Source organism: Ahaetulla prasina, chromosome 3 (assembly GCF_028640845.1).
Source record: "Ahaetulla prasina isolate Xishuangbanna chromosome 3, ASM2864084v1, whole genome shotgun sequence".
Lineage (NCBI taxonomy): Eukaryota > Metazoa > Chordata > Lepidosauria > Squamata > Colubridae > Ahaetulla > Ahaetulla prasina.
This window is the reverse complement of record NC_080541.1, coordinates 194,206,564-194,220,971: the sequence shown is the minus strand read 5'-3', so window position 1 is coordinate 194,220,971 and position 14,408 is coordinate 194,206,564. Positions and strand designations below refer to the sequence as shown.

At 39.3% G+C, this 14,408-nt stretch overlaps 1 protein-coding gene across 4 annotated transcripts in view; it reads left to right on the top strand.

Moving 5' to 3' along the window:
- DLGAP4 (DLG associated protein 4) overlaps window positions 1-14,408 on the top strand; it is a 177,484-nt gene that overhangs the window by 74,132 nt on the left and 88,944 nt on the right. For 2 of the 4 annotated variants that reach the window (XM_058178595.1, XM_058178597.1), the window contains exons 5-6: window positions 6,932-6,982; window positions 8,668-8,905. In XM_058178595.1, the coding sequence (XP_058034578.1) occupies window positions 6,932-6,982; window positions 8,668-8,905 (289 nt within the window). Of the gene's footprint in view, window positions 1-6,931; window positions 6,983-8,667; window positions 8,915-14,408 lie in introns of all 4 variants that reach the window. The other 2 variants (XM_058178594.1, XM_058178596.1) reach the window with 2 other exon arrangements.

Sequence of the window (14,408 nt, the reverse complement as noted above, 5' to 3'; positions counted from 1 at the left end):
ATAAACAGCACATCTGCTTTATATTATGACACTGATTATTCTTCCTTCCTACAACTACTTTTAATTTGTAGGACAATTAGAAAGGGAAGATTATAAATTTATTTCGCTATTTTAATGCAGTAGCATGTAGTGTGGTACTATTCAGATATGGGTAGTTAAATTTCTTCAGATTATAGATATCTGGCAGTTCTACTAAGAGGAAAAGATAGCAAAGGTCAAGATTACTGTTTTCAGTTCAGTAATCAACTTGAATGTAGAACTAGGGAAGATCATAATCAGCCTAATAACCAGATGCTGTGGATGGCCAATTAGGCTGAGAGTCAGAGAAGCCATAAATATGGGCAGAATAACTCAGTGAAACAAGCTGGAATGACAGAGTATGGAAAAATGTGAAATAGAATTTGATAAGGAATAATTAGATTCTACTTCTTTCGCATTCTTAATTTCCTTGTATACTTCTTCAGAATCTTCATACTGTATTTCCATATTTCCAATTACTTCTGTATATGTCCCAAGCAATAAACCTTTTCAGAAGCAAAGAGCATGCTGATATGCCTGCCATCTGCCCCATCGCTTGTTTGTAAGATGGAAATTATATAAATTAGATAGATGGTGGATGGGTAGAGACCGACCAACCAACAGACAGACATCCACGTTATATTTTGTGCCTTCCTCGTAGCTATTTTCTTAAACTCTAGTATTCTCATTGGTGAGCGTAATGAAATTTCTCTCCAACAAACTCTTTAAGTCAATAATGTCTTGAGGGCATCTGGCCTGGAAGAATCTACATCAGCGGTATCCAAACTTGGCAACTTTAAGACTTGTGGACTTCAACTCCCAGAATTCCTCAGCCAGCAAAGCTAACTGAGAAATTCTGGGAGGTGAAGTCCACAAGTCTTAAAGTTTATTTTATTTATTTTATTTATTTATTTTGTCACAATATCATACAAAAAGATTATATAGTATATACACATATAAACATATATAGGAAGAAGAAAAGAAAAACAATAGGACAGGAACGGTAGGCACGTTTGTGCGCTTATGCACGCCCCTTAGTTGCCAAGTTGCCAAGTTTGGATGCCCCTAACCTAGATGGTATAAAAGAAATACATACGACTCTCTTTGCTACCATCTACAGCAGCCTCTTCCTCCATTGCACCTCATTAATCCTCTGAGAATTGCTCAATGACATATAATCTTTACCAATGGAGATATTACTTGGGCTAGTGGGAGTTATATTCTCAAATATTGGTAAGGGATCAGATTGTCCCTGATGCTGTAATGATCTTGAAATCCTCAACATTGTTAGACATAAACTTTGAGATCACCATGCCACTTCTAAACCTCCTATTTCAGAGGTTTTCACATTTGTAACTACAACATGATTATGTCTCTCTTTTTTTTGTCAATCTTCATGATGCTGCTTTCATTTCTTCCCCAAACTGTTCCGGAGACAGCCTTAAGTCATCCAGAGCTCTTCCAGTTTTAAAAGTGTTTTCCCTCATATGCAAACAACAAGTCATGATAGTTTCAAAGTGGGCACAATATAACCTGTTTATGACCATTCAACTGGTATCATAGATAGCCATCACTAGGGAAGGAGTTGGCCTGGTCACTAGTGTGGCCACTCTCCTTCCCTTTCAGTCCCTGGTCACACATTCTAATTCAGCAAAAGAATCTGAATCTTTCAAACCAGCTTATTCTTCTAGTTCCAGAAGATCTTCAAACTATTTCTCATCTCAAAGACTTGAGTTTGAAAGCAGAATCAGCCTGAATATCAGCTTTTGGGGACTTGAAGGGATGTACCATAGGGGAGAGAGTGGAGGGAGGCTTCACTTGTAAGACATGCTGCTGTTAGCCATAGGTTTAATGTGCTTCTGAAGAGCTCGAAACATGTGTTTAAATATCCTTACTTAATAGCTAAGAACTGTGAAGGAGATAGAGCCTTCCTCCCTCAGCTTTTGCCATCTGAGGCAATCATATTATTTTGCCTAAAAATAGAGATAGCTCTGGGTGAGATTTTGACACAGTTATTAGGTTTGTAGTATATATTGAGATTATGAAAAAGAAAAACCTGGAAACTGAACCTCCTCATAGTGATATCTCAGTTGGTTCAAAAGTTTTACAAGACTAGTAACCAGATAACAATATTTTGAATATAAAGACCTTATACTTCATTACACGTTGAGGAAGGACATCATCAAAGAATTGCATAGAATTGCATAGAATTCATGCATAGAATTGGGAGATCAACATTGTCTGAACTGTGCTAGAGATTATGGGCGATGGACAGAAAAATAAGATTTCATGGTAAGATTCAATTATGACTTATGGAAGCGTTTTTGTGATGTTTGTCAAAAATGTTCATTTCTCTGTTTTTCAAACTATTTTTTCTATAAAATGTTTTGAGAAGTTTCTTGGAATACTGAAAAAAAAATGCCATGTTAGTTTTGTCCAGTGAGTAGTAAATGTTGTTTATGTCCTGGATAAATTCAGTGAAAAATGAATTCCTTTTACTGACTCTCCATTAAAATTAACAATTATGTTGATTTGACCTAGAATTCAGGTGGTAGCCTTGCCCCTTGCTTATTCCTCCAAACAAAAAGTCAAAATATTTCCAAAGTTACACATCTTTTCAGGCTTTTCAATAAAATTTGGGCAAGCTCTTAAGAATAAATATTTTTCTTTAGACTGGCTACTGGCTAGACTGTTCTTGGGCCTACTACACTGTATGCCTGACTATAGTTAGGAGCCTACCGTGGAGTAATAGAATATTAGATATGTGATAGCAATGGGGGAAAATATAATAATGATTGGTATCTAGTGCTAATTAGAATACTGTTCCTGCTTTCTGTTGTCAATTCGGGGTGAGTCTGGAGAGCCCTAAGGATAACCATTGTAAGTAAGATACATCAGGATATACTTCATGGGCCTTTTCAAGCCTGGAGCTAATTTTGCACTTTCAACCAGAGTTGGCTGAAAGATGGGCAGCTATATAAATATTTAAATAAAATAAATAAGTTGTGTTGCTTGTTATAAATTTATCACTGTTGGTATAATAACATCAATGGTGTTCCAATGTATTTTGCAACAAACTTGATAAACCTTAGAGTCAATTTCCTGATAATCCCTAAGCTAAGGTTTTAAATTATACAAAGATGTTCTGCTTCTATTTTTAGAACATTGTGAACAATTTATGGTGCTTGACTGTCCCTAGAAGCTTTAGATCTAGTTCTTAAGATCAAAATGTACTGTAAATTATAATGTTCAGAATCAGAGAGCGAAAGAAGAAGACTATTTATTATATACATGTCTGGAATGTAATCAAATAAAATAGATGTACATTTTTAAATGTAAATGAAATAGATTTAGTGTTTTCCCTGCCCTCATTCATTGAGAAGAACCATAGAAGGCCTCTTAAAAAAAGGTCCAGTTAATATTTACAAGCTATGTACAAGCAGAATGTTCTTTCTGCGCCAACTCAGTAAGCTCAAACTGCCCAAGGAGCTGCTAATCCAGTTCTACAGAGGAATTATTGAGTCTGTCATTTGCACCTCTTTAACTGTCTGGTTTGGTTCTGCAACCCAACAAGAAAGACACAGACTTCAGAGGATAATTAGAAGTGCAGAAAAAATAATTGCTACCAACCTGCCTTCCATTGAGGACCTGTATACTGCACGAATCAAGAAAAGGGCCGTGAAAATATTTACAGATCCCTCACATCCTGGACATAAACTGTTTCAACTCCTACCCTCAAAACGATGCTATAGAGCACTGCACACCAGAACAACTAGACACAAGAACAGTTTTTTCCCGAAGGCCATCACTTTGCTAAACAAATAATTCCCTCAACGCTGTCAAACTATTTACTAAGTGTTCACTACTATTAATCTTCTCATTGTTCCCATCACCAACCTCTTTCCACTTATGACTGTATGACTACAACTTTGTTGCTGGTAATCCTTATGAGTTATATTGATATTGATTGTTCCTGACCTTGATGAAGGTATCTTTTCTTTTATGTACACTGAGAGCATATGCACCAAGACAAATTCCGTGTGTGTCCAATCACACTTGGCCAATAAAAATTCTATTCTATTCTATTCTATACCCTAAATCATAAAAAACATATCCAAAGAAAATGCTTAAATGTAGTCATGAAACATGATGTTTATAAAAGTGATAAGGATCTTCAAATTAATCACAATAAGTTTTCTTAAGCTGTTTCAAAATGTAGGGTAAATTTTGTAATTTGGAAAAAGATGTTCACCGTGAGCATTAATAAGATTTCATTTGATAACCATTTTAATTTCCGCATAGGCATCTGAAAACAGGTTTTCTACTGAAAAGACAATGAATAACAGGGAGTTTTCTAACACAATCTGATTAACATAGTACTAAGATGAACTTGGATTGACCCCAGTACTTTTCTGAATGGCTCACTGAGGTTCTCACCTTCATAAATCATATTTGAGTTAAATGCTTGTTCCCAAGTTGTTAAAACTGGGAAGAAGCCTTCAAACAAGCATTCCTCCCTCATGATTTTCCATCCATCTTTTATGTGCCAGTTTCCACATTTTATCTTTCTTTGAAACTTATCTCAAATACAGGTTTTGCAGTGATAACATAACAAGTTACAAACTGCAATTGTCCTTTTTTTTTTCATTTCTGGGATATACACCTTGTCAAAGTAATCAGGCTTATTGTCAACTGGGGCATACTTATACAATTGACAAGATCTTCTCTTATGAGATGTTGATTATAACAGGATGAGATTACATAGATATTGGGGGGGGATTTAAAACATATGAACTAATTGGAAGCCCCACTAATAAAACCAACAGTTCACATGTTTTTAAATCCAGCAACAATTTTTCCATTTAATACATTACAGGCACACTGCTAAAAAGTAGTTTTAAGTATACCAAAGAGCAAAAAGAGGAAATTGCTAGGCTGTTTAATGTTAAATGTTAAATTTCCTCAAACAGACATTTCCAGAATTTGAAAGTAAATAGTCATTACTAAGTCATATTGAATTCTTTAAGAGAGGGTCTAAGACAACTTGCCACCATTGTCTCGCCACCACCGCCCAGAGGTGGGCTTCAAAAATTTTAGCAAGGGGTTCTCTGCCTGGTTGCTGGGTGGGCATGGCCATGGTGGGTGTGGCCTCCTAGTTGGCCTCTTGCACCACAGTGGGGGGGGTGTTTTTGCCCTCCCCAGGCTCCAGAGGCTTTCCTCGAGCCTCCGGGAGGGCGAAAACAGCCTCCCCAGGCTTTGGAGGCCCTCTGGAAGCCAGAAATGGGCCTGTTTCCTGCCTTCCCAAACTTTCGGTAGGCCTGCTTTTCCCCCTCCCCAAGCCTCCGTGCACGCCCTGCACTTACCTGCATGCAAAACAGGCCACAGGGGAACTCCTGAGAGGGGCGGGCTGGGCTGGGCCAGCCAGGAGTGGGATTTGTGGGTTCTCTGAACTGCACAGAACCTTAGCTAGAGGTTCTCCTGAACCCCTGCAACCCCCAGCAATCCACACCTGCCACCGCCTCTCTCTGGCCAACTCGATGCAGGACAATTCACCTTGGCTGACTCAACATGGCACAACTCACACAGGATGGATAATTATTCCACAAGGAGGAGAAGGTGGTGGTTCCTCTCACTTCTAGCATTCTCCTGTGGCGAGCTGTCCCATGGTAAGGGAGGAAGAGAGAGGAGGAGGCAAAGGAGGAGTAGGTTTCCTTCACCTCTGACATTCTTCTGCAGTTAGTGGCAAGCCAGCCAGGCTGGTGGCAGCAAGCCGGAGGCAGCAAGTTTCTCTTTTCCATTAGAAGTATATACAAATATCATTACATTTTTTTGTGTGTGATTCTACAATGAGATCTATGCACTCCACTCTTGGCTGAAAGCATGCAGTGTTTTATATGAATACCGCTTCACTTAGATAGTTAAGGTTGACATTGGCTGATACCTTTATGGTAGAGTTGATGGAAATGCTATAAAGCTGTTAGCATATATTTCTTGTTAAAGTACAGATGGGCCTTTTCAAATGTATAGGTTGACAGGTCTATCCCTGAATACCTATTTTAAGGGAAGCTGAAGGGAGAAGATCAGTTTATCTAATCCATCACTTTAATAATTGGAAGACAGCACTCTTTGTTATTTGATCTTTAAATTCCCATCTTCTGAACATATAAATACTTTTACCAAATCCATCTGAGTTTGTAATCAATATAAAATATCAATATAAAATGTCAGTGCAAGGCAACTCTAGTTAAATTCTTTTTGCTCTTCTCATCTTTCTTCAGCTCTGTGCAGATATAGTTAGAAAAAAAAAGAAGGAAAGGAATTTGACACATGTGTTAATAGTAGCCAGACTAAGTGGAGAGCAGAGAGACTGTTTAATATTAAGAATCTGTTTTTAATCATAACTACGTAGGATTATAGTCTGTATTATTTTACTCTGCGCTCAGTGTGTTTTCTGCCTTGATGACCCTACTCAAAATTTGGTAGAAGAGACAACTAAAATGCTCAATAACTTTAATTTACTCAGTTCTAACAGTGTAGGAAAATTTCTGCCCCAATATTGTGGAGTCAAATATCTTGGTTGTCTTCCAAAAATACTATTTTCAAAGAATATCATTTTTATTTAGATTTCATTCCCTATCAGTTTAGTGGAAATCGGAGAGAAAGTTAATTGTCTTATGTAGATTTAATTTTGTTGAAACGTTAATTGTAACTAGGGATGTAATCTTTTAAGTTTTGTGTTGTTGCATTGGATTAGTTGTCAGAAGAGCAGCTCATTCTTCTGGATGTGGATGTCACAGGTTAAAATTGTTCCATGGTTACCCTTGTCACTTTGTGGTCCTGTTGAATGCTTCTGTAGCGAAGCAGTGAAATCCCAATCCCTTATGCTTTAATCTTTTCCAACTCTTTCTTCCAGATATTTGGACAATCCTCATTTATTCCACAGATATTTACACAAGAAGATCAGGTACCGTCTATCTGACAACCTTCTAATGCCCCTTAACATGATACCATACTGAAGTTACTTTACATATATTAAGATGAGAGCAAAAAGATGTAGTTCTTCTCAATATTTGCATTTTTTCCTAAATTTTTATTTAAAAATGCATATATTAGGAAGATTATGTGCAAGAATTCATAGCAAAAAAATTATAATTAAAAATTGTATATATGAGTTAGAAGATGCTGAGCCATTTTCATGCAAAATTTCATGAAAATTCAGCGGGATATTATCAACTTATGCTTGAACGAAATGTGAAATTTACCAAAAGTAAAATATGGAATTATTCCTTATATTATATAAAGTTCTGACATTTCCTGTTTTCTTTTCAGTTCACTTTTCATTGAAAGTCCTTTTCTCTTTTTGCCCTTCAATGAAACCACATCAAATATCATATCAATCTTTTCATAGTATAGATTGTTATGACTAAAGATCAATACATCTGAACAACAACTTATGAAGTGTGAGATAGAAACAAAGTCATCAGGAGGCCAGGAAAGAAAAAAGAAAGGTGGCAAGGAAGGTTAAAAAGAGCAACCATATTGCTCAGTTTACTATTACTACAGTATTAGAAATCAATGCCAAGTCTGAATGACAAATATCATACCCAAATAGCCCAAAGACAGAATTACAATTTAAAAGAATCAGGGTAAAGACCATCTAGAATACGATGGGAAATATTAGCTCTAGCTTGTAGTAGCACAACAAATAATTTGGGGAAAAAGTCTATAAAATGTTGAACATTGACAAATTAAAAATGCAGGCTTTAGAAAAATGGATAGAATGTATTATTTCTAAGTATAGACATGATCCAGGATTAGAAGATTTGGATTTTCTCACCAGAGATTATAGATGAAAGTTTAAGACTTTTAAATTTCTGGTAAAAAATCTATTTTTTTCCATATCACTGCCTTGACACATTAAAGTTTGCAGCTATGAACATTCCATAGATCCATGTAATGAGAACCTCAAAAAGAATTTTATCATAGCTGTGAGCTAATTTCATACATCCCTCTATGTTGGTGAGCCATCAAATAATATTCCATCCAAAAGATATATACCGTGTATGTATGTATGTATGAATGTTTAAATTTATAAATTTTTGCTGCCTTAATGATAATACAAAAACAAGCATCTTGTATTCCAGAATTATGTCAAATGTGTAGCTTCGTTGTTCAGCCCCTACTGGAAAACAAAGAAATCTTGCCTTGCATCAAAAAAAAAACCCAAAATCTCTTTTTGTAGATTCTGGAGCCCTGTAAGATCCAGAAGCAAATCATTGAACTACTGAGAGGCTATTTCCCTCTGACCTTTCAGCTGAAAACAAAATAAAATACAGGAACATTGGTGTGTTAAACCTCAGATAGGTTTAATACAGGTAGAAAATTGAGGGAAAGTATCTATCTCTTTCAACAGCACAAGACTCTCAGATCCCAGAATTGCTGTCCTTAGATATATCATTATGCAATAGCCTTGCACATTGTGGCCTTCTGCTGCCCCAAATTAATAAATAATAAAAAGCAAGGCACCCTTTGGCAATGAAAAGCTGACATGAAATAAATATAATAAACCTATTTACAGTAAAGAGAGCTTATGAAATATAGAGAACCGGTGACACTTTTGATGAAGAATGACCAGCCGTGTCCTTGCAGGCAACAGAAGAAGAGCTGATTGATCAATATGAAGGTATGTGTGAATCAGCTTACAGCGAAGCAGAATCAGCTGCTGTGGAAGTATTGGACCTGCCTCTTCCCAGCTACTTCCGTTCCCGGAGCCACAGCTACCTCCGAGCTATCCAGGCAGGTTGCTCCCAAGAAGAGGACATAGTTTCTGTTCAGTCCCTCTCGCCACCCCCAGCCAGCACCATCAGTGGCAGCCAGACACTTCCCAGCAACAACAGTAAGTCAGGTTTTCTTTTCTTTTCTTTTTACTGTACTTGGAGTACACAAAGCTAAGAAATTTAATTGGCATGGCTTGGGAAGTGTTTGATGAGCCTGGAAAGAGAATTTTGAAAAGAACTTAATAGAAATTTGTAGGAAATGTAGCCCAGAACAGACTGAGACAGAATAATAAACTAATTTTCCAGAACTAAAATATCCTTCAAGAATTCACTCTTATTTTTATATATTAAGTCATGGCTTTTCAATGCAACCTTTCCCAACTTAGTGCCATCCAGCTCTGTTGCAAGTACAATTTCTAGAATTCCCATTGGCCATACTGGCCAGGAATTCTGAACTTCGCCATCCAACAGTTCTGGAAATCATAGGATTAAAGATGCTGCCACACACAAAAACATATTCAGAATTGCTTAAAACAGGGGTCTCCAATTTTGGTCCCTTTAAGACTTGTGGACTTCAACTTTGCTGGCTGAGGGACTCTGAGAGTTGAAGTCCACAAGTCTTAAAGGGACCAAGGTTGGAGACTCCTGGCTTAAAAGTATTCTTTCGTCTTGTATCCAAGGTGTGTATATGTGTATGAGAGGGAGGGAGGGAGGGAGGGAGAGAAACTGCAGTGCAATGGATGATGTGACTCATATAACTTTTATCCAGACAAAATGAAATATTGCCACTGAACATAGTGATAGTTATAAATCAACTAGCCTTAGGCCAACAATCCTAAATAACAATTACAAGGATACTGTTTTGTAACTGTGATCTCAGATATTAACTCTGCCTTATAACTACAATTAGATTACTGTAAATTGCATTATCTAAATCTTGTTGAATGAAGAAGATGGTAAAGTTGATTCTGGACCATAAGCAATTTGGCAAGAAAAGCTGAACTCTCCCTTTGGGTTCTGCCATGTAGCCACTTCTTACGGAGACCTGAACTGTGTTGCTTATCCTACAGGAAGATCTCAACTCAGCAATTTTTGAAAGTAATGTAACTGCTGTGGAAAACTAAAGGCAAGGGAATCATCCTTCTAATCACCAGGCACCCTTCCTAAAAAGGAATACCCTTGTTTCTCTGGGGGAGCTCTTTGCAAAGCACTGTGGTGTGTTGACAGTGCTTCACGGAAACTCTCTGTTAGCACTGACAGGGAACTGAAGCTTAATACTGTATAGCAGATTTATTTTATGTGGTAGCAGTCCTAACTTTCCACTCACCTTGCAATAACCCCTCCGTTCCTTTCTCTTATTTTTCTCTTAGCTGGATTCAAGTCCAGTATTTTGAGCTGGGTTGAAAAAAATTAGCACTGGGAGAGAGCAGTGGTGGGTTTCAAAACTTTTTACTACCGATTCTGTGGGCATGGCTTGGTGGGCGTGGCAGGGGAAGGATACTGTAAAATCTCCATTCCCTTCCCAATCCAGGGGAAGGTTACTGCAAAATCCCCATTTCCTCCCGATCAGCTGGGACTTGGGAGGCAGAGAATAGATGGGGGCAGGGCCAGTCAGAATTTTTACTACCGGTTCTCCGAACTACTCAAAATTTCCGCTACTGGTTCTCCAGAACTGGTCAGAACCTGCTGAAACCCACCTCTGGGAGAAAGACTGAAGGAGCATAGAAGGAGGTCAGTGGAAGTCTAGTTTCTTTTCTCAAGGACAGTTGCAAACTTTAGTGGTGATAGCAATATTGCCACTGAACGAGCCCAATGGGAGGTCTTCTCTCATTATGTTTTCCTTGGAATTTCATTGAAGTATAGAAATTAGGAGGGAAGACTGCAGACTGCAGACTGCAAAAAAAAAAAAAATACAGCATAGTGATAGCAGAACATCAAGGATACCCCTTGGCTAGGCAAAAACTTAAGTATAAGAATATCATATTATGTTATGGTTGTATTCTCCTTTTTAAAGTAGTTCTAAAGTATGATCCCTTTCATCAAAATGAATGACTTGAACAGATGACAGTCCCTTTCATCAAACTGAGTGAGGATTGGAAATTTTTTTTAAAAGTCTGCATTTTTTATTAAACACTAAAGAAAAGCATCTTGCTAGATTGTGACTATTTATCCATTTTTGCTCTTTGGTTATTTGGTATCCACAGCCCATCAGCACCAGTGTTTTAAATTATTTTCTATCCACAAGAATTTTGTATCTGAGTTTCAAGTTTACAGTAATATGGAGCAATAGATTATTTAATAATGATAGGCTCTATGAAAATTCTATTCCCATTGGTTCATAACAAAATCTTGTCACGTGGCTAAGCTAGCTATGATGAGGGACACTAAATGTTCTCAAAACATCTGCCTGAGCACAGCGCACTTCCTAATCTTCTTCCACCCTTAATCCTCTAACTCATTACTAAAGATTTTCCCCAACAGATGGGTGGGACCACACCCACAGCAACTACTTTTCTGCTGACTTCATTGATTGCAGCAGAGGCAAGTCATTTGAAGTGTATATCTTAAGATCCTATCCTAGATATGGAAAGAGATAGCCTCCCACAATTCATGGTATACGTGAATCAATCCCACTATTAGAGAAACAAGAAAGTTTGTCAGAATAGGGCAGCACTAGGGTGCAGAAGTCCAGAAACCCAATGAGAATAATTCACACAAAAAAAAAAAATCCAGATGCTTATCATCTTGAAACAAATGAAGTATTGTATGATGCAATACAACGCCCTTTGAATTATAAGTCTAAAATTACTGAATTGCACCATCAAGAGGCAAAAGGATGAAATATAGTTAATACATCTCAGGAGGATCAAACACAGCTGTTGATGATTGTGATGATCCTGATGAAATTTTGACTAAGGCTTGGAATAGGAACTCCTTGTAAGAACTCGGTATTATAAAACTTTGAAAAGAGACAACTTCAAGAGGATACAAAGTGCTTGGAAAGGTGTCAGGATAGAAAGGTCATAATCTGAATGCACAATCCAGAATGCAAAACATAATAATCTTAAAATTACAGAAAGGCATATTATACTTCTGTTAACAATAAGAGCTGCTGAACATTAGAAATAATTGCCTAGAGAATTTGAATCCTCAAAGGCTGAATTCCAGCCAAGAAAAACCGATTATCATCTTAGCTGAGCCCAAATATCAGAATGCTTCCCATGGCACATTTATTGTATTGGCTTTGCTAGCTAGTGGCAGAGTACCTTTTAAAATAAATTGGCCTGTATGTTCTGGAAGCATTGAAATAGTTATATTTTTATTGACCACGTGCTTTTATAGAGGCTATACAGTGAGTTAATTTTCCCTCTTTTATCACCTCTTCATAGTGTATAGATAATAGTTATGTTTCTTTCTTGGGGTGGGTATTCAAACTGATACAATTTACAAAATACCTAGATTTCGTGTGCCAACCTATAAAGTCCATTAAGAGAATGTTGTGCCTTTGCTTGTTATTTCTAAACGAGCTATATACTTGCAGTTGTATCTCATGCATTTATGTATTAGTATTGTGTTGCTGGTCCTGGATTGAAATAAATTCAAGGGAGATGATAGGTTCCCCTTGAATGGAGATGTTCAAACCGAATTTGAACATCAGCCACCTGTTAAGTTCGGGAAGTAACGAGGCTGGAGACCAGGGTAGTGACAACAGCTCTTTAATATAGGGTGAACCCAGCAACAGGCTGGGGGAAAAACCTCTCCTTTTATACAGTTCTGTTGAGGTTTCCCAATCAGCAACGTGCTGATTTCCGCTCAAATATTTAAAGGCACAACTGTTAATACATAACACTCCTCCTCCCAGAAAACACTTGGTCTTATTTACATATTTATTTACATGTTATTTTTCGTAGTCACGCAAATAACCTGGGCGCCTCCTAGTTCTTTCTGACCTCGCGGTTCAGTTCTGGGTGGTGTTTTGAGCTGGTGGGAGGGGCTGTTTTCTCCTCCCAGCTCTTTCTCTGGGCCATCGGGCTCTGGATTATTGGCCGACTCTTTTTCTTGGCCATCCGGCTTTGGATTAATTTTGGGATTTTCCTTGCTGTTTCCCTCGGGGACCTGATGGCGTCGCTGGAACTCTGGGACCTCAGCTAAGTCTTGCGCCTCCCCCGGGTCATTGTCAGCTGTGGATTCAAAGTGGTATTGGTCATTTCCTGTCTCTGTTGGTTCGGTTTGGTCAGTTATTCGTTTCCTTAACTGGTCTATGTGGCGCCGCCACATTCGGTTGTCTGGTAGCTCTACCACATACGATTTTGGCCCTGTTACTCTTGTTACTTGTCCTGCGAGCCAACTAGGGCCGTCCCCATAGTTTCGGGCCCACACCCGGTCGCCTATGCTCATTTCCCTTGTTTTTTCTATCTCCCCCTTGTAACCCTCGGGTGTGTAATGGGGGTTCAAACGGTCAAGTGGGCACCGGAGTTTTCGTCCCATTAGCAATTCGGCTGGGCTTTTCCCAGTGGCTGTGCTTGGGGTTCTATGCTGGACGGCTAGGAAAAAGTCTATTTTTGTTTGCCAGTCACCTGGCTTGAGCCTGGACAATGCCTCCTTAGCGCCCGGACGGAACGCTCTGCAAGGCCATTCGGCGCAGGGTGAAAGGGTGCAGAGGGGCCATGTCGGATGCCTTCCTCTGCCAGGTACTCTTCAAACTGGGCTGCCGTGAATTGGGGCCCATTGTCGGACACCAGAGTGTCCGGCAACCCGTGAGTTGCGAATAGGTGGCGCAGGGTTGCGATTACTGTTTCGGCTGTGGTGGACTTCATAAGTATGATCTCTAACCATTTGGAAAATGCGTCCACCACCACTAGGAACGTTTGGCCGTGAAAGGGGCCAGCAAAGTCAATGTGGATTCTTGACCAAGGCCCTTGGGGCTTTTCCCATTCTCTGACTGGGGCTGTTGGAGGTAGCGGTCTGGACTCTTGGCAAGCTTGGCATTTCCCTACCCTCTCAGCAATCTCTGCGTCCATGAGTGGCCACCATACATAGCTCCTAGCTAACCCCTTCATCCTCACGATGCCTGGGTGACCCTCGTGGAGGAGGTCCAATACCTTGCCCCTTAACTTAACAGGAATTATTACACGATCACCCCATAACAGGCACCCCCCTTGAGCCGAGAGCTCATCACGTTTCTTAACAAATTCTTTGAACCGTTAAGCGCGCAGCGGCCACCCTCTCTGTACCCAACCGAGTACAGTCCTTAACACAATGTCCCGGTATGATGCCCGAGCCACTTCCTTTGATGTGACTGGGCCAGAGTCCAACGAGTCAATAAGGAGGATGGGTGTCCCCGGAGTGGGATCTTCGGTCGCCCCCGGCAGTGGGCATCGGCTCAAAGCGTCTGCATGCCCCACTTCTTTTCCCGGTCGATGCTGCAGCTTGTATGAGTAAGCGGCTAAAAATATAGTCCATCGAGTCAAACGTGGCGACAGTGCCACAGGTGTTGGCGGTCGCCAGCCAGTAGTCCCAATAACGGTCTGTGGTCAGTCACAATTTCAAAATTCCGCCCAAAGACATACTCATGGAATTTTTTAACCCCTGATACAATGGCTAATGCTTCTT